A 20,427-nucleotide genomic window follows, 5' to 3' on the forward strand; every position below is an offset into this window, starting at 1 on the left:
TGCAGCTTTGTTGTTAAAAATACATTTACCCTCAGGAATAGTGAACTGAGTCTTAGAAGTTTGTACATTTCAATTCAAAGCTGAAAATGTTTCTGCAGGGTCTGTCCTTACTACCTCTCCCGTTCCTTGAAACAGCAAGCAGATGTCATTTTTATGCCGTACAACTACCTGCTGGATCCAAAGGTGAGCTGACTCACTGATGTCAGATTGCTTTAAATGAGGTGGGAGAGCTTATTTCCTGCCTTTTGTACTAAAAGTTGAAGTAATGAAAAAAGAAAATCTCTCGGCTCAAATTTCTCTGGCATGGGAAAAAATGAAAGACAAATGCATCATTTCGGAATTATAAGCCATTGTCTTTATTGCTTTTCCAATAGACACAGACAAAATAAACGTTTTGCCATGATTACCTTAGACTTCGCTGAGTTGTAGCTAAGTTGTGATTGGAAACTGTTTAATATCCGTAAATTGCAGTCTGCAACTTCAGTGCTAGATCGCACTAAATCCTACACAGTGGTCCTTTTTGTCCCAAAATAGACCCTTAGAGTGCTATGTATCAGCATCAATAACAATATTGTATAGAACGGTTTGCTTGTACTGCATTATGAAGTACATTAACATAGACGTCAGTATGGTCATTACATGTCCAAATAAATGCTGGTATTCTGTTGTCTCCCCTTGTTCCACAGAGCCGCAGGGCTCACAATATCGAACTAAACGGAGCTGTGGTCATCTTTGATGAAGCTCACAATGTGGTAAAACTCTGTCCTCACTAACTTGCTCTCTTTGTTATAATTTGCATTGAAAATTATGTAAGGATACGCACGCACGCATGCATACATACATACATACATACATGCATACATAAACATATATACATATATATCTCAAATCCCCAACACTATAAAGTGGGCATGACTTTAGGCACATTTTCATCAGTGGAAATGCAAACCATAAAAAATAACATGATGTAGTGTTTATTTTTGATGAAAGTTGCAGACTTCAGCCTGACTACAGATTCAGGATCCTGAAGACAGACATGACTGTGGTGTTGCATGTGATAGCAAAGCTCTAAAGGTCTAATAGAGTGCAGAATATCCCATCATATGATGTTTCTGCTGTCTGCAGGAGAAGACATGTGAAGAATCAACATCATTTGACCTGAGTCCGTATGATGTAGCTTCAGCCGTTAATGCTGTGGACAGGCTGCTGGTGGAGAAGGCTAAAGATGTCTGCCATGGAGACTCTGCCACTGAGGATTTCAATGTAGAATCCCTCAACTCTGGTCCGAATACTTAATTGTCTCAACCACTGAGGTTTCACACATGGGCAAATTATATTGCATTTGATTGATACAAAATTTAACAACTCTATATGTGCACTTTTGAAATTTGAACTGGTAATTACTTTTGTTTCAGGTTTAAAAATGGACATAGCCACCATTGCTAGAATCAAGCGTAAGTATTCTTAAAGGTATAAAGAAGATAAGATTTGAGTGCCTCCCATGATTATCTCATAAACTAGCTTCGGCCATTTACCATGCTCTGTGGGATCTTTCATTTTTAACTGTCTGCTTTGACAGAGATACTGCTGGATCTGGAAGCTGCCATCGATTCTTATGATGTTCCAAGTGACAAAGGCGTCACGAAACCTGGAATGTACGTGAAAGTGTGGTAGTAGATAGTAAGCGGATTGCAACATTTTTGCTCTACTAACGGCTTCAAGTACAGCATTGTCTCTCAGTGGACATCAAGATATTGACTGGTTAGATTGCCATGACATGCAATACCATCATGTGTAATGTGTAATGTCTCAGAACTACTTCCCAAATGCGAAATGTGCATAAATTATGTATTGCCATATATAGAGCCAGTGTTTGGTTCGTCCCCCTGAGCCTGCCTCTAAATTCTTCATACAGAACCCTAAACAGAAAGTCATAGGTTATATGTAAAATAGGACATAAAATGAAGTAAGAAATTTCACATTTAATATTTAATAAAAAAATAAAAAAAACTGTATGGTAGATACAGATTTGAATTGCACTTTTATTGTGTATATTATCTCATTCCATTTGAAGGATGTTTGGGTATGAAGTGCAGGAAACCAACAGGAAACCAGCCTAGTTTTGAACCATTCGGAGCATTTCAACTCAAAATAAATTGTGTGTCCTTGATTACAATGGTTCCGCTCAAAACTGGTGGAAACATAGGCTAATTTGCTACATAACACCAAGGTTCCAATTCAATTCAATTCAGTTCAATTTTATTTGAATAGCGCCAATTCATAACAAGTTATCTCAGGACACGTTTCAAATAGAGCAGGTCTAGACCGAACTCGTTATAACATTTACGGAAACCCAACAGTACCACCATGAGCAAGCACTCCAAGAATCCTAAACGGAACTGGTCCAAGAACAAGAGCTAATTTGGTGGAGAAGCTTCTGTGGTCTGAAAGCACAGGGGAGGCTCCCTTGTGCACTAGGGCCAATTTGTAGCAAACCTTGTCGTTGACCCCTGTCACTGGGATCAGCTGCTGGTACAAAAAACAAAACGAGTGGAATCAAAATCAACAAATCTCTAAATGTTATGCTACATATTAAACATATACAGTATACAAAACTTATAATCATTACAATAATACTCCAGTGGACATCTTCCTTTTGACTTGCACTTGCAATACAAACAGTGTCTTCTGTCCTTCTACATCTGTTTCAGCTTCATCTATGAGCTGTTGGAGAGAGCCCACCTGACCTACAACAGCAAGACGGCTGTCTATGAAGCTCTGGAGCAGATCAGTACATTCTTAGCAGGACGTCAGTATGGCTTGATTTCAGTGGCTTTTTGTGTATACAACAACATGTCACTTGATCTGTTACATTTTCTGCGGTCTACCATGTGATGTATCTTGAATATGTTGTCTTTGTTCCACCTAATTATGAATCTCATTGCTTTTCTTGCCAAGACATGCCCCACTTAGCATTCAAGTGTTAAGATTAGTCAGGCACCCATGGTCATCAGGAGATGTGCAAAAAGCTTACAAAAAAAAACTGTATACATAGTATAAATTGTGCCAATGGCAAGCTCCTCAAAGAAAGTAGCAGTGAATGAATGGATTAACCACAGGACCTGGTCGCATTTTAGTTAGATTAAGGCACAAAACTACTACTAACTGAATGCTATGCAGAGCGTGTCTTGCCATGAAAAGCAGTGAGATCCAGCCTAATTTCCATTCATACCTACATACAGTTGTGCTCATAAGTTTACATACTGTGGCAGAATTTATGATTTCTTGGCCATTTTTTAGAGAATATGAATGATAAAACAAAAACTTTTCTTTCACTCATGGTTAGTGGTTGGGTGAAGCCATTTATTATCAAACAACTGTGTTTACTCTTTTTAAATCATAATGACAACAGACACTACCCAAATGACCCTGATCAAAAGTTAACATACCCCAGTTCTTAATACCGTGTATTGCCCCCTTTAACATCAATGACAGCTTGAAGTCTTGTGTGGTAGTTGTGGATGAGGCGCTTTATTTTCTCAGATGGTGAAGCTGCCCATTCTTCTTGGCAAAAAGCCTCCAGTTCCTGTAAATTCTTGGGCTGTCTTGCATGAACTACACGTTTGAGCTCTCCCCAGAGTGGCTCAATGATATTGAGGTCAGGAGACTGATATGGCCACTCCAGAACCTTCACTTTATTCTGCTGTAGCCAATGACAGGTCGACATGGCCTTGTGTTTTGGATCGTTGTCATGTTGGAACGTCCAAGTACGTCCCATGCGCAGCTTCCGGGCTGATGAGTGCAAATTTTCCTCCAGTATTTTCTGATTACATGCTGCATTCATCTTGCCATCAATTTTGACCATTACACTATTCAAACCCGTTTGTGCCAACTTCTGTGCATGTAATCAGGCAAAAATCTCCAGGGTATGTAAACCTTTGATCAGGGTAATTTGGGTAGTTTCTGTTGTCATTATGATTTAAAAAGAGTAATTGAAAAATCCTGAAAAATGGCCAAAAAAATCACAAATTCTGCCAGGGTATGTAAACTTATGAGCACAACTGTATTAGTGGGAACTCCATGTAAAGCAATATCTTTGACAGTTTAAGTCTGTCACTGTGACAGTACAAAATCACCTGTGACACATTTTTCATCAGAGCCAGGAATATTCCTGAACACAAGTGGACTACAGAAGCTGGCTGATATCATACAGGTATGCAATGTAGTGAAGTTACATAGTAGTCCAAGATTTTTGGAATAGTTATTCACTTTCTCTCTCAGAATGAGATCAAAAGGATCTTAAATTGACTCAAGCTCTATACTTAACACACAGACATGTGTTAAGTATAGAGCTGGAGTCAGGACCTGCTTAGGTTAGCATAGCATAAAAAGAGGAAGCAGAATTTAACTGCTGACCTGGCTCTTTCCAAAGTTCAAACGTCTTCACCCTGACTGATTCACCCCACAATTTCATTGCAAATAAATGCCTAAAAACGTTGCAACACGTAAAAGAAAAGCTGATGTGAAATCAGACATTTTAGGCTGCAACATTTCTAAAATAAAATTCCCCCAGATTCCTGAAGGGACTACATCTGACCATCTGACATTTTACCAAAATGGTAAAGCACACCATTGAGCCATTGCAGTTTCATTTTAATTCATTAATGTTTTAAAGAGTTCGGTCTAGACCTACTCTATTTGAAAATTGTCCTGAGATAACTTCTGTTATGAATTGGCGCTATACAAATAAAATTGAATTGAATTGAATTTTACAGAAGCAACAATAAACCCTCTTTTCTTTCCTTTCCTTGTAGCTGGTGTTCTGTGGTGAACCATCGGAAAAAGAAAGACAACAGCAAATGCAGTCCAATACAGCTCATTTTAAGGTACGTGTTCATGAAATGCCATGAATAGCCATATTTAAACAATTGTGCATCTCCACACACTTATTAGTTTTGTATACACTGACACCAGTTATCATATCCATCTGTTTTGCTCAGGTCCATATCCATCGAGACACCAGCTATCACAAGAAAAAACAAAGCACTGATGTGTGGGCTTCATCTTCCTCAAAGAAACAAGGTAGTGATTACAGTATAGTTACAGTATTCACACCATTACAGCAGTTGAATCATTAAGCCCTGTATTCACACACTGAGTTAGAGAGGTTTTTTCCTAGTTGTGTAGCATGTCAGTTCAGAACAGTTTGTTCAAATGATGCAATTTCGTCCTGTCAGAAGCAGTGAGGACGACCAGCTTCATGCTTCAACAGCACTCAAACTGCAAAATCTACTCCGAGGCTAAACACTCTAATAATACCAACACCATTTCTTTGTGGATATCAGAACCAGATATGGAACCCTGTTGAAAGTTTTAGTTAGTCATTAGTTTCTCTTGCTGACCTGTCCAAATTCTGAGTAAACCCGGTTAAAAGGGCGTTAAGAGTATGTGTTTCTTTCCACCTTGTAGGCAACATCCTGAGTTACTGGTGCTTCTCTCCTGGCTTCAGCATGCAGGATCTGGTGAATCAAGGTGTTCGCTGCATCATTTTGACCAGTGGTACTCTCTCTCCCCTCTCCTCATTCACCTCTGAGATGAGGATGTAAGTTACCTGTCACTCCTCATAGCTCAATATACCTACAGAGGTGCACAATTCTATTTCTTGACTACTGACCGGTGGCTGAACGGTAACTACTATGTAACTAGACTAGCTAAGAGGTGGAAGTGCTGCAAAGTGTTGCCCGCTTCCTTTTGTCACCCATGCTACTGCCACACACTACAGTGGATCTCGGTTTACATGTCCCCAGAGCTAAGTAAGGTTTGCTTTCAGCATGTGCACTCAAAAAAAAAGCTAAATACGTCAATACAAAGTGCTAATTATCTGCCTTTTAACAGGCAGTTTTTCCTTGCCCTTGTCGCCAAGTGCTTGCTCATGGTGGTACTGTTGGGTCTCTGTAATTAATGTTTTAAAGAGTTCGGTCAAGACCTGCACTATTTGAAAAGTGTCCTGAGATAACTTCTGTTATGAATTGGCACTATACAAATAAAATTGAATTGAATTAATACCTGTCGTGAGATGCAGCAGTTCTTTTGTCAGCCTTGACAAATGGGAGAGACTAATAATAATAATAATAATAATAATAATAATAATAATAATTAAAGCTGCAAGCAGCGTTGAGCGGGACCTCGCACTCCACACAACTCGGGGCGTGCTGAGGCTGCGTCACGTGCCGTCGTAACACGTACGGACAACAACATGAAAATCTCACGTAAATCAGCTTAAAATCGCCACGCAGCGCTTACTTCCTGTTGCCAGTAGATGGCGGTATCACTATGTCTGAATGTTGTCATGTAGACATGTTCATGGCGAGACTGTTATCAAACACGTGAAGTTTCATTGAGATTGGACCACGTACGCTGAAGTTATGAGGACATGTTCACGGCAAAACTGTTTTAACAAGTTTATTGGAAAGTAACAAGTTTATTGGAAATTGTACATTGCACACTCAAGTTATGAGCACTATTTTATGGCGAATCTGCTGAAATGGACAAGTTGTCACTGGCACGTTTGATGTACAGTCACAAATAGATAATAATACATTTTATTTATAAGCGCTTTTCTGGATACTCAAAGACACTTTACATAAAGACAACATAAAAGCAGCAAAAACAACATAAAATAGTAAAAACATTAAAAACACATCGGACTAACCTAAACATTAAAAGCAATTTTAAAAAGGTGAGTTTTTGTCATTGATTTGAACGCTGGAAGGTCGGTGCAGTCACAGATTTGTTTGGGGAGAGAGTTCCAGAGGGAGGAGGCAGCTACAGAGAAGGCTCTGTCGCCCCAGGTTCGCTGCTTGGTCCTGGGTGGGGGAGTCAGGAAGCTTGCATCAGATGAGCAGAGGCTACGGGACTACACAGCTGCCCTCATGGCCTACATACCCATTAAGCCTCGTGGTCTAAAGAAGTCCTCTGAAAGGATGAATCAGAGCTCCTCTGTTCTAGTCTAGAGTCCCCCCGATGAGTGCCTCTCAGTAAAAACAAAATTTGAAAGCTGAATTTTGAGACACCGTAATTGCAAACTGGATTGCTCACAAATTGAAAGAAATATGATTTAAATTTAATTTCAAACCATAATATTTAGTTAAAATAATTAAATCCAGATTCAGTTTGTTCTGGCACTAAAATAAAAAAATAACTACATACAGGAATGTCACTAATTCAGTAAATAAATATGAGTGATTGATGGTATCCGTATCGAAGGCTGTTTTATACTACTACTTATATAGTTCATTAGCCCCCTGCAGCCATCTGAAGGTTGCAGGACACCTAAGTTGATAAATCTGCAGCCTCTGATTTGACTGTTTCCCTTCACTTAATCACATACAAATGGCAGCAGGCTGCTACAGAGTTAACATACACACACTGTAGTTTGTTGTTTATGCATGAGACACCGGTTTTCACCAAATAATTGAACAAAATAGTAGGTGGTTTGGACATGTTCACACACACCTACAAGGACCCATTGCAGACATTATTCATGTTGTTATATTAACAGCAGGTCAACCTTGATCTTGATCAGTGTGTTTTTGTCCTGCTGTTGGTGTAGAGAATTCCCAGTGACTCTGGAGAACAGCCATGTGATTGAGCGGGACCAGATCTTTGTTAGCGTCATTGACCGAGGCCCAGATGGAGTGCAGTTAAGTTCAGCGTTTGACAGAAGGTTAGTTCTACACTTTTCAATACATTAGTAGTTAATATTTCCCATCATGCCCTACCTAGAGCTGAATTGACCTTGGGTCATATTATAATATTATGTTTCAGAATGCAAATGTAAATTTTTGTTATGGTTTATATTTGTCATGTGTTTGTTCAGAACACTTTGGTTTATGTTGGTAACTGTAGTATGTGTGCTGGTTTATAGTTATAACCTTTAGTGAGGCATCTCTAACATTTCTTGACCCCAGCTGTATCCCCTGGGGATGATACTGTTCAGAGCTGCTTCTTCTCTCTCACTCTCATTTGTGGTGGCAGTGATAGATGACCAAAAGCATTTCTGTGCCGCCTGTACAGGGAAAAAACTATTTTCATATCAGAAACATAAATACCAATTTGATACCATTATATCCACGATAGGGCAATATCAGCTAAAATTATCCATCTCTTTTTATGTCAACCATATCTTATGTGTTAGGTTTGTTTCATGTCCTCACATCTGGATCAGTAACTTCAATAGTAAAATTATTTACACAACCTTCTTGCAGTGACCATCTAAATAAAAATAATAATCTTTACTTCTGTGACAGGTTTGTTCCTGAAAACATGGCATCTTTAGGCAACACTGTTGGTGAGATCAAGCAATTTTGCTGCATTGTGCAATATATGACATAATGTCTGTTTGAATCAGAGTCAGTCTTCACATGAATATGTTACTTGTTGTGTTTTCTCCTCAGCCAACCTGAGCCGTGTGGTACCTCATGGTCTCTTAGTGTTTTTTCCTTCCTTCCCTTTAATGGAAAAGACCCTTGACTTCTGGAGAGTAAGAGCAGAATTGTTACAGTGTATTTTTGTTTATTTATTTTGAATGTTCCAAATTATTTCCGGATTGAATGTTGTGTAAAATCAGGTAAAGTGCGTATGCTGTCTTACCAGGCTAATGGACATGCAGATCGCATTGAGAACGTAAAGCCTATGTTTGTTGAACCTAAAGGAAAGGGCACCTTTACTGAGGTGAGTCTTTTTATTAAATGTTATATATACCAAATTATCTTTCCAGTAGGTGTCGCATTGGACCAAAACAAAATAAAACTCATCAAAACTGTCTTTATTTGTCTTTCCAACAATCATCAACGCTAATTTGTGCAAATTAACCCTTAATTCACTGAGTTAGATGTGAAAATATTTATGGCTGCAACATAGGATAATGTTAATCCTTTGACACAAATGTGCCTGTCAAAGTCCATCCACTGAAAGTTGTTGTTTCTGCCACTGACTCAGGCTCACATCATTGACAGGATCCCTACAGAGATAGAACTTTTGTTTAACCAGAAGTAGCTGTATATCACTAACACTTGCTTAGACTCCATAGACAAAAACAGCAATTTTACCTTCCATATCAATGTGATATCATAACTTCATTCAAAGTGGGCAGAAACAAAATAAGAATCACCAGAACAGTTTTTGTTCTCTATGTAAACAAACCACAGAGAGGCTGAAATAGAAACACTGGCAGAGGGAGTGTGACACCATTCTCTGCTCAGGACACCATGACTCCACCTTACGAAGCCAATACTTGTTGGCTGCTTTTATCTCATACATATAACCTATAACTGCCTAGATGCATGAATATGAAACCTCCAGGTGTATCACAATAATTCATGAGCTGGTAAAGTTTCCTTAGGATTTCTCAGTTGATCTCTCTTTCTGTTCTTAGATAATTGATGGATATTACAACAAAGTCAATGATCCAGCATCCAAAGGGGGATCTTTCTTTGCTGTGTGTCGAGGGAAGGTGAGGTTAATGTGTGTTCACTGAATCAAGAAAGACCTAAAAAGGTTTTATGTGAAAGTTTGGGCACCCTTTGATAAATAACAGATTTTGGTGATTTCTTTTTCATTGAAAACATGTAAACACAGTCTCTCCGTGGTATGGAACGTAAAACACAATATTTGCAGCAAACAGTCATGCATTGTTTCATTTTATTTCATAAATTGAACAAAAAAATAAATGTGATATGTGCAAAGGTTTCGGGAATCTATACTGTCAGTACTTAATAACTTATTAAATTCAGATATAGTTCCCTTTTTACTACTACTACAAATGATTGAGTCATACAAAAGAAATTATGTATCATACATTACAATAAAAATATGTAATGTAGTATGATTCATATGATGGCAGTCACAGATTTCAGGGTATTGAAATTAAGTTGTAGTTTCCTTCATATAGCATATAAGGTTACACAAATTCTGCCCTCTCACAGGATTTCTTTAAATGTCTTCCTGTGTCAGGCTAGCGAGGGTCTGGATTTTGCAGACACCTTTGGTCGGGGTGTCATCATCACTGGCCTTCCTTTCCCTCCAAAGATGGACCCTCGAGTCATCTTGAAGATGCAGTTCTTGGATGAGATGTGTCGGAAGAAAACTCCTGGGCTGAAGGTTAGAGTAAACTGCTTACTGAGTATCACTGAAGAGGTTTGATGTGGTTTCAGTGGCTCAGTTCAGGCTCATCTTGTGTGTATGTGTGTTAGAGCCAGCTTTAGCCCAGCCACAGCCACAAAGTCTGTAATGTTTTAGGCCAAAACACACACTCTCTGATGCATGCAAAAGAAACTTGTGTGTGCGCGTGTGTGCTCGCAGTACCTGTCTGGGCAGCAGTGGTACAGACAGCAGGCTTTCCGAGCAGTGAATCAGGCTATTGGGAGAGTCATTCGCCACAAGGATGACTATGGAGCCATCTTCCTGTGTGATCAGAGGTCAGACATCTTTACTTGTTCTTATACTTCATACAATTTTGGCCCTCATGCAGAACTACTCATACCAACAAATTTCTTCTCAAGTGGCAGTGATTTAAGATAGGTAGAGCTGAAACGATTAATCAATTATTTAAACAACAGAAAATTGAATTGTAACTATTTTGTTAATCAATCATTTTAGTCATGTGCAGATGGTCTGCCTCAGTCTCTCCAGGGTGAAAAATGCACTTTTACTACTAGTTTAGATGAAACTAGAATAAAATAAAATAAACATAAATCATCTCTGAGTTCCACTTTCAAGGAATGAAATCAGTGAATCAGTCAGTCCCAAGGACTACTGATGTTCAAGGATGTGAATTCAGAATGTAATAAGAAATTGAAAAAACACAAATATTACACAACTTATTAAGATTCAAGAGGTTTATTATCATATGTATAGTAAGAAACACAGTGGTTTATACATACAATGAAAAACTTACTTCGCCCGACTCCCTTAGGCAACACACAAATAGAAGGATAGAATAACGTTAAAAATTGTTGCGTAACACGTGCCGCTGTAACACATGCGGACCACAACATGATTTTTTCATGCAAATCAGATCAATGTGAAGTTTCGTTGAGATTGATCATGTACGCTGAAGTTACGGCAACTTCCTTTTTCATTGAAAATCAGTCGTTGAAATTTGACACCACGCCATGGGCATGCCGTTTGACGTACAGTCAGACATAGCACAACTTTCAGTACAGTTTGTTTTGATTGTACTGAAATTTATTGTACTGTACCTAGAAGGAGTTCGTTCACATAAAACACACACGATTTTTGGTATGTGAGATACAGGCCCCAGTCTATCTCTGTGAATTCATAACTAATACGGTCTCCGCAGAATGATTTACCCTGCAGCCAGAGCGCCCCCTAGTGGCAAATTGTTGACACGTTTTTTAGTGAGCCTCAGGGAGCCATGGGCAATCATCGTACCAAGTTTCGTTTTAATCACACGTGCTGATGCAGGGAGATATACATTTCTTAGTTTTAAAGAGTGCCACCTAGTGGCGATAGCCTCAAATTGTGCACGATGCTTAAGGAAGACATGGGGAACTTTGGACCCAAGCTTGGTGTCAATCGGACATACAAATGTGGAGAAAGGCCCCACTTCCTTTTTTGACTGGACAATGTACACTCAAGTTATAGTAAATTTTTGTCTTCTGGTGGTACATCAAAGTTTGACAGCATGCCACTGACACGCCCTTCAACGTACAGTCACAAATCTCTTAACTTTTAATCAGCAACATTTCTCAAGTGTACTGTCCAGTTTTGAAGCAGATCCGATAAATTCCCTGGGAGTTCGTTTGTTTGTTCAAATACAAGACCACGGAATTCAAAATGGCCAACTTTGATGGCACGCCACGGACATGCCCTTCAACGTACAGTCGCAAATAGTACGGTGTTCAGTCAGCAATATTTTTGGACTGTACTGACCAATTTTGAAGCAGATCCGATAAATTCCCTAGGAGGAGTTTGTTCAAATACAAGGCAAAAAAGTGAAAATGACAAACAAAATGGCCGCCGAGAGTAAAAACGTTACACGTGCCTACCGAGTTTCATACATATTAGTGAAAACGTTGCGTCGGGGCTGCTTTGTTGAAATACTGTAGGGGGCGCTACAAACACAATTTTTGGTGTGTGAGCTTCAGGCAACAGTCTACACATGCCCTGTGAATTACATATTCAGTATTTACGGTCTCCGCAGAGGGATTTACCCTGCCGCCAGAGTGCAACCCAGTGGCGTGGTTTTTTCTCCTTTTTAAGTGAGCCTCAGGGAGCCATGGGCAATCATCGTACCAAGTTTCATTTTAATCACACGTGCCGATGTGGCAATGGCCTGAAATTGTGCACGATGCCTAATGAAGACATAAGGAACTATTGACCCAAGGTTGGTGTCAATCGGACATACAAATGTGGAGAAAGGCCCCACTTCCTTTTTTGACGAAAAATCAACAGGAAGTGCTAATTTTATAACGTGCTTATTTTTTGAAATATCAAAATACTTTAAATTACTTTTTTTGCCAGGACGGTCTCCAGATGCTACGCAAAAAGTTTCATGCAAATCGGATAAAAAAACGTATAGATGGAACGCGGAACGTTGTGCATGGACATTTCGCAGTGTAGCGAAAAAAACGTATAGGCGGAAATAGGCGTGGCCTATATGGGGAGATGCAGCTCCATTGACCGAATGCATGGATATAAGGTTTTTGAATGTGAGATAAACAATGCGGGAGTTATTAGCCTAAACCTACTTTTCCTAATAGTAGCACCACCTAGTGGCCGAGCCTAATGTGACACATAGAATATCCAATTTTTCACCAGGCCTGACCACTTTGCCAAATAAAATAGACTTTTCGTATATGTTTAGGGGGTCAAAAATGCAGTGAAAAGGGCTAAGCGTAATAATAACAAACATAGCAGTAACAATAGAGACCTCACAGGGTTTGACATTGGCTCTGTCCCTAAATATATATTGCAGCTGTGCATAGCTGCTTCATGTACACTGTGCAACATAAAGTTCAGAGCTACCCAGACCACAACAGAGTGGAGGACTATATGATATTTGAACGATGGGGCACAGCGTGAGAGATCATGGATCTTAGTCTCAAGAAGACTCATAATCCAAGAGGAACCTATACTTTCACCTAAATGCCCACTTCTTTCAAACTCCAAACTTGACTTTTCCCACAGGTTTAAAATGTCTGATGCCAGGGCTCAGCTTCCATCGTGGGTCAGGCCGTATGTGCGTCTCTATGATGGCTTTGGGAATGTGGTCCGTGATGTCTCTCAGTTCTTCAGGGTTGCACAGAAAATGGTAGGTTCTAGCATTCACAAAGTGCACGCAAATGACATGATTCCTTGTACTGGGGTAATTTGGTCTGTTAGCTAACAACACAAAATGAACATTGGTATGATTTTCCAAGGGTTGGTGATGTCTGCTGTGGCACCAGTGCACTGCAGCTCAGTTATGTTTGGCTTTTGCTGCTGAAAGTACAAATTTTATTTTTGAAAGACTCAACAGAAACCACTCCTCTGTAAAACCATGATATTGTTAAAATAATCCCCAGACCCTAATGTTAAAACTTCTTCGAGTCAGCACACCAGCCCAACGTGGCAGGGATTTCCAAATTCCATTGCAACAGCTTGAAGGTGTGTCTTTACAGCCAGGGAGAGCAGACTTGTTTTTATTGAAGAAAAGACGCTAAACTAATTTCTGCTCCGGGGATAAACACATTTTATTTCCAATAAATTCTCAGCACAACTCATGCATTTAAACTGGTAATGGAAATATGGGAAGGGGAGTATGAAAAATGTGTGTTGGACTATTGCCCCTTCTGTTTTCTAAAGTATGCTGTGCAACTGAATGCACTCCTACAGAGCTGTCTCTACACTTGTGCATCACAGCCTGTAAAACAGCCCTGCCTCAAGTGCCTTGATATCCAAATACAGACATCAGCAACCAAATTATTTGAAAAAAATTCAGCAATATCTAAAAATGTCATATATACATGTTATCACAAATAACCAAATATTAAGCTTGTCTGTACATTTATAAGTTCTGCATTAATCAGAAAAGTAATGCACAGTTCACATGTGATTAAAGCCCGGATTTACCACTTGACAACTATTTTGGGAGATCACAGACAAATGCCCCCAGATCAGAGGCAAATCAGCACCTGCATCTGTGAGGAGGATCATGTGTGAACTGTTCAACTCGTGGGCTCAACAAGAGCTTGCCCTTGCCTAGCTGACACCAGAAAAATATCTAGCAAGCTAAATATCTAGTTGTTTCAGAGACGACTGGGGGAGCCATCCAATGAACTACAGCCAGGGAGAGCAGACACGCGTAGCCTCTCTCTCCAGAACCAGACAGGATGCAGCAGAATAGAAGTTACTTTGGTAACCCCCCCCCCAAAAAAAGAACACACACAATGGACCGTGAATAAGTCGGTCTTCAATTCAGTGTGTATCTGATCCACCAACCAGCACTTATTTTAGTGAGAAATCCTTATTACTGTCTGTCTCTCATTGTCACGGTCTCCTACTGAAAGAGCGCAGCTACAATGGAAGCAGAACGCTGACAAGAAGACAGTCAACAAATAGTGGCATTTAGCTTATCCTTCTAGTCATGTTTTTATGGACACATGTCTTGTTTCTTAAAGGGAGTTTGGTGCAGGGAGCTTTTAGTGGAATTCATGTTCATATTCAATTCTGATATGTCTAATTTTTAACATTTTGTCACCACTTCACAAACATGAGGTAACTGTTCAAGTATGATAGTGTTGTCTGACGTTGACTGCTGTTAGTTATTAGTTTAAAAAATGGTTAAATAATCAAGGGTGCTCCGATCAGGATCCGGTTTACGAGGATGAATCTTTACCGTTACAGTACCTAGCTACAATCTTCTGCCAGTTATTTGCAACATAATGGCATACATAGTCAGAATGTAATATACATGTTAACAGTTGGATCCACATGAGAAAAAAGGTTTATTAGTTATGAAATGATAATCTTACATGCTATTATTATATTATTAATACAATAGATGACAGACAACTTATTTTAGAAAGAAAAAAAGAGATGGAATGAGATAAACAAATACACAAACCTTGGCAGCCAGTGTTAGAAGGAGAGACGGAGAGAGACAGGGCGGAGCAAATTGTATATAGCATTCTATAACCTAAACTACAACTTCCCACCCTCAGTTTATTTGGTTATGTTCAGGAATAATTATCACTCTATTTATCTTGCTACGAATCAGATTCATATATAGTATACCTTATTATTTATATGCACTAGAGCTCTCTGGTTATTTTTGTGGTGAGACTAGTCTCTGATTGCTGTTATTGAGATTTGAGGTTGGAGAATTTGGAAACAAACTGACCTTCAATCCAGTGGATTACATAATTAACCTCTTGGGAAAATTGGTTCTCTTATTTGTAATCCTCCCTCAAATGCATATGCAATAAGAGAGATACACACTGCAATCATTCACCAAAATGTAATGTAAACTGTGACTCCAGCCTGCTGTGTCTGTTTGATTAATACAGCACGTGTCTGTGGTAGAATACGTCACATGCACCTGGAAAGCAGTCACAACCCTGAAAATCTGACCTGATTTTGTGTTTAATTTGTCAGCTGACGGTCTGTGATTGTGTTTGAATGTGCCAGAGGCCTGTGGTAGAGAAGAAGGCTGCACCAGAGAGCTGTAGAACAGTGTGTTTACCACACACTCAGTCCTCTTCCCTCACTTCCTGCTCATCCTCCCAAAGCTCCCATACCCAGAAGGCCAAGATGCTGGATGCCCACCTTCCCAGCCTGAAGAGGAGGAGACTCAGTGAGTATAAAAATAAAGGGTGTGTTTTCATGCCACCTGTTAGGCCTTCATTAAATTGGTAGCTGTTTTCTGGTCTTTGTGATTAGATGAACACACAGGAGCCAAGGGGATGGCCAGTATCTGCATGGAGTATGAGTGTGAGGTGCAGGAGAGTCAGAGGAGACCAGCCAACCTGCTGGATTTCCTGGAACGAGGTGACCATTGCAGTGCAGAGGACGATGATGCTGTTGTGGGAGAGGAGAAGGTAACTTGTCTTCTGTGAGACACTGTGGTCTGTCCTACTAATCAAAAGCAACAAAAAGCTCTGTTTTTGACATTTGTACTTGTGGAAACATAAGGCTTATGTATTCAATAGCCAGTTTAATTGTCTGGTAGTTCCATTTTCAGTGAGATTCACACATACACATGGGCGAGAACCCATGTGTGAAGTGAATCAGTAGACCAGTAGACCTATTACCGATGAAACAATGAAACAACAATTACTCTGGTGCAAAAATATAAACAAACCTCAAATTATTTGTGAGAACTATATTTATTTGTTCAATTCTGCATTTTCTTTTGAAGGCAAATAGTTTGTCCACACTTTCTCTTCAATATGACAAGAGGATGGATGATGAATTGCGGGGAGGCAAACGTAAAATCAAGTTGGTCCAAGAACAGGTACATTTTACATTAAGAAACAGTGCCAGGCTGTGTTAGAGTTCAAGTGACAATTGCAACTGAATTATAGACTTTTTAGTCAAGGGGATGATGAAGACATACAAAGTATCTTCACAACTATACTAGGCCAAAAGTTCTACTCATACAGAAGAAACATTTAATTCTGAGCACAATCATACATAAATGTCAGATTTTGGCAAAATTTTTGACTTGTCAAACACAATCACTGCAGTAATAACAACCAGATTGATGGCCAGACCTAACACGTAAGAGCTGGCCAGTCATAGCCTTATGAACCTCATATTAAATACTTACTCATCTTTAAATGATAGAGAAATTATAGAGTCTTCTTATTAAATGGATTACAAAATTAAAAATTCAATGTTAAAGCAGGAAACAAATTAATTATTAGAAAGGAATATCGTAAGACACTTAACATTTATCTGATTCCATTTCAAGATTAAATTATTAATTAAGAAAAATAATGATAGTAGACACATTTAATCATCTCTTTATTATTATGTAGTTTTACTATCAATTAAATCAAATTAAATGTGTCCTGTAGTGTTGTTGTACTGTGCACAAAAGAGAAACACACGTATTTGTTGCCGTCTTCAACGCATTCTTGATCAAATTACTATAGCCAAATTTAAAAAATCATATGTATGGTGTCTCTGATATCTTTTTTTATTTATTTTTTATTGAAAAACAGTTTCATTGTGAATTGTAAATGTGAATAGTATTTTTGTTCTGCATCCTTGAAGAAAATGAGCAGGTTGGAGGATGTGTCTGAGGAAGGTAAAGCAAGGAGGGCAAAGAATTTTCTGGCAGAGATGAAGAAGTCACTGAGCCAGGTTACCTTTGACCGCATTGTACAGGCTCTGCAGACTTACAAGAAGACAGACAACCTGGACGTCCTGCTGACTGAGACAGCTGTCTTAAGTGAAGACACTAATACTCATAGTCTGCTCCGGGGTAAGTCTTCTGCTCAACAGCAAGGACATTTACGCTGTGTTTAAGCACCTGGTTTTAGTCAGTGAGCTTTAAATTGTGGTAAATAACAGTCTGCAGTTAAGGCATTGTTGGTCTGTCTAAAATATCTCAACTACTATAGGATTTTAATGAAATTTTGGTTCAGAGATTCATATTTCTCAGGATATATTATAATATGGTTTTGGTGATCCTCTGACTTTTCATCTAGCACCAACACCAGATTTGTCCAATACTTTGGTTTATGACCAAATAGCAAAACTAATTTTAAAAGTTTAGTGCAAACGTGTTAACATTTAGCTCCCATCACCGCTGTGCTGGAGTATAGCCTGAGAGACTCCTAGTCACATTCTTACAGGACTGTGTTTGCTTGGATTTCATTGTACAGGGGTTTTCTGTCCTCACTGTGTGTTAAGTTTTGTTTATGTTTGCGGGCCTTCACAGAGGCTTTAATTCTTAATGTGGTCTCCACTCCAGTATTCTACCCAGGAGGGGTACAAACAAAACATTCTGTGGAGAAACAACGAGCCTGTTTACACCTGGTATTAACCTGCATCTGGGGTGATCTGATCGAAAGTGGACACTTCTCACTAACATACTGTAAGCACACGTCTGTTTGGTTCACTGTAGTGCAGTTTGCATTATAAGGCTTTTTTACCTCCCAAGATAATAGATGTTCGTGAACAACTCTGTCCGTTTCAATTTATTTGACCATTGAACTAGTAACCACATTATCCCCAGACTCCCTTTAAAAAATGCATAATTTTGAGAATTGTGACAGGAGAAACTTTATAAACCTTGTGAAATGCTATCTATGACAGATTATGTGGGCCTTGTAAATTCAGGAAATGTTACATATTAAGTTCTTTCTTACTTAGTTATTATAGGCTACAACTTCCTCGACTGCTGTCCACTGAGAAGTGACTCTTAAGGCTGAAAGCCTCTCAGCATCCCACAAGAGACACTGTCTCTGTGATGTGAAAACATAAGATTTCCACACAGTCAAAAAAGCAAAAATGTCAATAAAAAGGACTAATAATGGACACTGACTTATAAAATTTTGAGATTTGAAATTAAAAGTGTTTATTTGATATAAAGCCGGGAAGTGAGATCCGATCATAAGTAACTCGAGGCACATTCTAATGCCACATGTAAAGTGACATATTTCTGTCCAATTGTGATTAAATCACCCAAGACGATTACAACGCATGTTAGTACCAGGTCTAAACAGACTTAAGAGGCCAACAAGTGTTACCAGAATAGACCAAACATTACTGCATACTCAAGAGGGGATTGTCTGTCTGCAAGGATGGAAAGAGTTGAAAATAATAGTGATATATTTAGTTTGCTTGTTTTTGCCTGAGCATCCAGACTGTGTCTATGTGTCTTCCTATGTCTATGTTAACATTGTCACTAGCTGATCTTAAAGGGAGCCACTGTGTCACAGGTGTCTACCAGTTTGTCCGCCCACATCATAAAAAGAGGTTTGATGAGAAATGCCAGGAGCTGACCGGGCAGGGCTGTGGATTCAAACCTGATCAATCTCTGGCTAAGGACAAGAAGAAAGCACTGATGCTGTACAGTGGTATGAAACACTCATCCCAACCCAATACTGCACCTTCTTTTCATGTTGAAAATGTGTCTGACAGGGCTGGGCAAGTTCCAAGATGCAATATTTTTAAAATAATATATACATTTTTTTCAAAGTCTGATGACATAATCAAGTTGCTTATTGTGTTTATACAAAATACCAAAACCCAAAGACACTTTATTTCTAATGATAATATTTAGTTTACAATTATATAAAATGAAACAAAACAAAAAATGCTCACATTGGAAACTGCATCCAGAGAGTGGTTGGATTTTAAATGACAATTGATTCATTATCAGTGAATCATTTTCTGCTTCAATATTAAGTGACAACATGTTGGCTGTTACTGTTGGGGTTTCAAAGCTTTATCAAAGAGGAATGTCTTACGACTTGATGTGGAGAGGATGCTTGCCTCCTGAACCCAAACTGGAAGCTGGTTCCACAGGAGAGGAGCTTGGTAGCTGAATGCACTGGCTCCTGTTCTACTTTTGGGGAGTATAGGAAATGCAAGTAGCCATGCATTCACACAGCGCAGTGTTGTAGTAGGCTAATAGGGTATTATAAGCTCTTTAAGATATGAAGGTGCCTGACCATGAAGAGCTTTGTAGGTGAGGAGGAGGATTTCAAATTCTATTCTGAATTTTACAGGGAGCCAGTGCAGAAAAGCTAACACAGGAGAAATAGGATCTCTTTTCCTAGTTCCTGTCAGTACTTGTGCTGCATCTTCTAAATCAATAATGGCATCTTAATGAGTTTATTGAGGCAGCCTGATAATAAGGAATTACAGTAATCCAGCCTAGAAGTAATAAATGCATGGACTAGTTTGTCTACATCTGTCTGTGAAAGGATGTGTCGGATTTTTGCAATGTTACGTGAAAAAAGGCAGTCCTAGAAGTTTGCCTTATGTGGGAGTTGAAGGACTTATCTTCATCAAAGATAACTCCAAGATTCCTGACAGTGGTGCTGGAGGCCAAGGTAATGCCATCTAGAGTAATTGTATATTTAGACAGTGAGTCTCGGAGGTGTTTTGGGCCAAGCACTTATTCATTTTCAGAAAATTGCAGGTCATCCAGGTTTCTATTTACTTAAGGCATGCTTGTACTTTAGCTAATTGATGAATTTCATCAGGCTTGATCGATGGATATAACTGGGTGATTCCTAATAATGTTTCCTAAAGGAAGCATATATAAGGTGAATAGAATTGGTCCAAACACAGAACCTTGTGGAACGTCATGCCTAACTTTAGTGTGCATGGAGGATTCATCATTAACGTGTGAAAATTCTCAAATAAGCTGTTATGTAGAAAGTCACACAACTGTTTGGCAAC

The 20,427-nt window shown here is 39.1% G+C and overlaps 1 protein-coding gene across 3 annotated transcripts in view; it reads left to right on the forward strand.

Moving 5' to 3' along the window:
* Nucleotides 1–20,427, forward strand: part of rtel1 (regulator of telomere elongation helicase 1) — a 50,122-nt gene that overhangs the window by 20,428 nt on the left and 9,267 nt on the right. Inside the window, exons 7-29 of one of the 3 annotated variants that reach the window (XM_051426007.1) lie at nucleotides 99–183; nucleotides 687–752; nucleotides 1,126–1,282; nucleotides 1,416–1,454; nucleotides 1,580–1,655; nucleotides 2,712–2,809; nucleotides 4,158–4,213; nucleotides 4,815–4,886; nucleotides 5,001–5,082; nucleotides 5,470–5,602; nucleotides 7,613–7,726; nucleotides 8,310–8,350; nucleotides 8,457–8,542; nucleotides 8,656–8,733; nucleotides 9,437–9,514; nucleotides 10,015–10,161; nucleotides 10,363–10,478; nucleotides 13,213–13,336; nucleotides 15,694–15,859; nucleotides 15,946–16,103; nucleotides 16,424–16,519; nucleotides 17,284–17,494; nucleotides 17,987–18,946. In XM_051426007.1, coding sequence (XP_051281967.1) covers nucleotides 99–183; nucleotides 687–752; nucleotides 1,126–1,282; nucleotides 1,416–1,454; nucleotides 1,580–1,655; nucleotides 2,712–2,809; nucleotides 4,158–4,213; nucleotides 4,815–4,886; nucleotides 5,001–5,082; nucleotides 5,470–5,602; nucleotides 7,613–7,726; nucleotides 8,310–8,350; nucleotides 8,457–8,542; nucleotides 8,656–8,733; nucleotides 9,437–9,514; nucleotides 10,015–10,161; nucleotides 10,363–10,478; nucleotides 13,213–13,336; nucleotides 15,694–15,859; nucleotides 15,946–16,103; nucleotides 16,424–16,519; nucleotides 17,284–17,494; nucleotides 17,987–18,156 — 2,449 coding nt within the window. In that variant the 3' untranslated portion in view covers nucleotides 18,157–18,946. The other 2 variants (XM_051426006.1, XM_051426005.1) reach the window with 2 other exon arrangements.

The sequence above is a fragment of the Dicentrarchus labrax genome, unplaced genomic scaffold (genome assembly GCF_905237075.1).
Source record: "Dicentrarchus labrax unplaced genomic scaffold, dlabrax2021, whole genome shotgun sequence".
In the NCBI taxonomy this organism is placed as follows: domain Eukaryota; kingdom Metazoa; phylum Chordata; class Actinopteri; family Moronidae; genus Dicentrarchus; species Dicentrarchus labrax.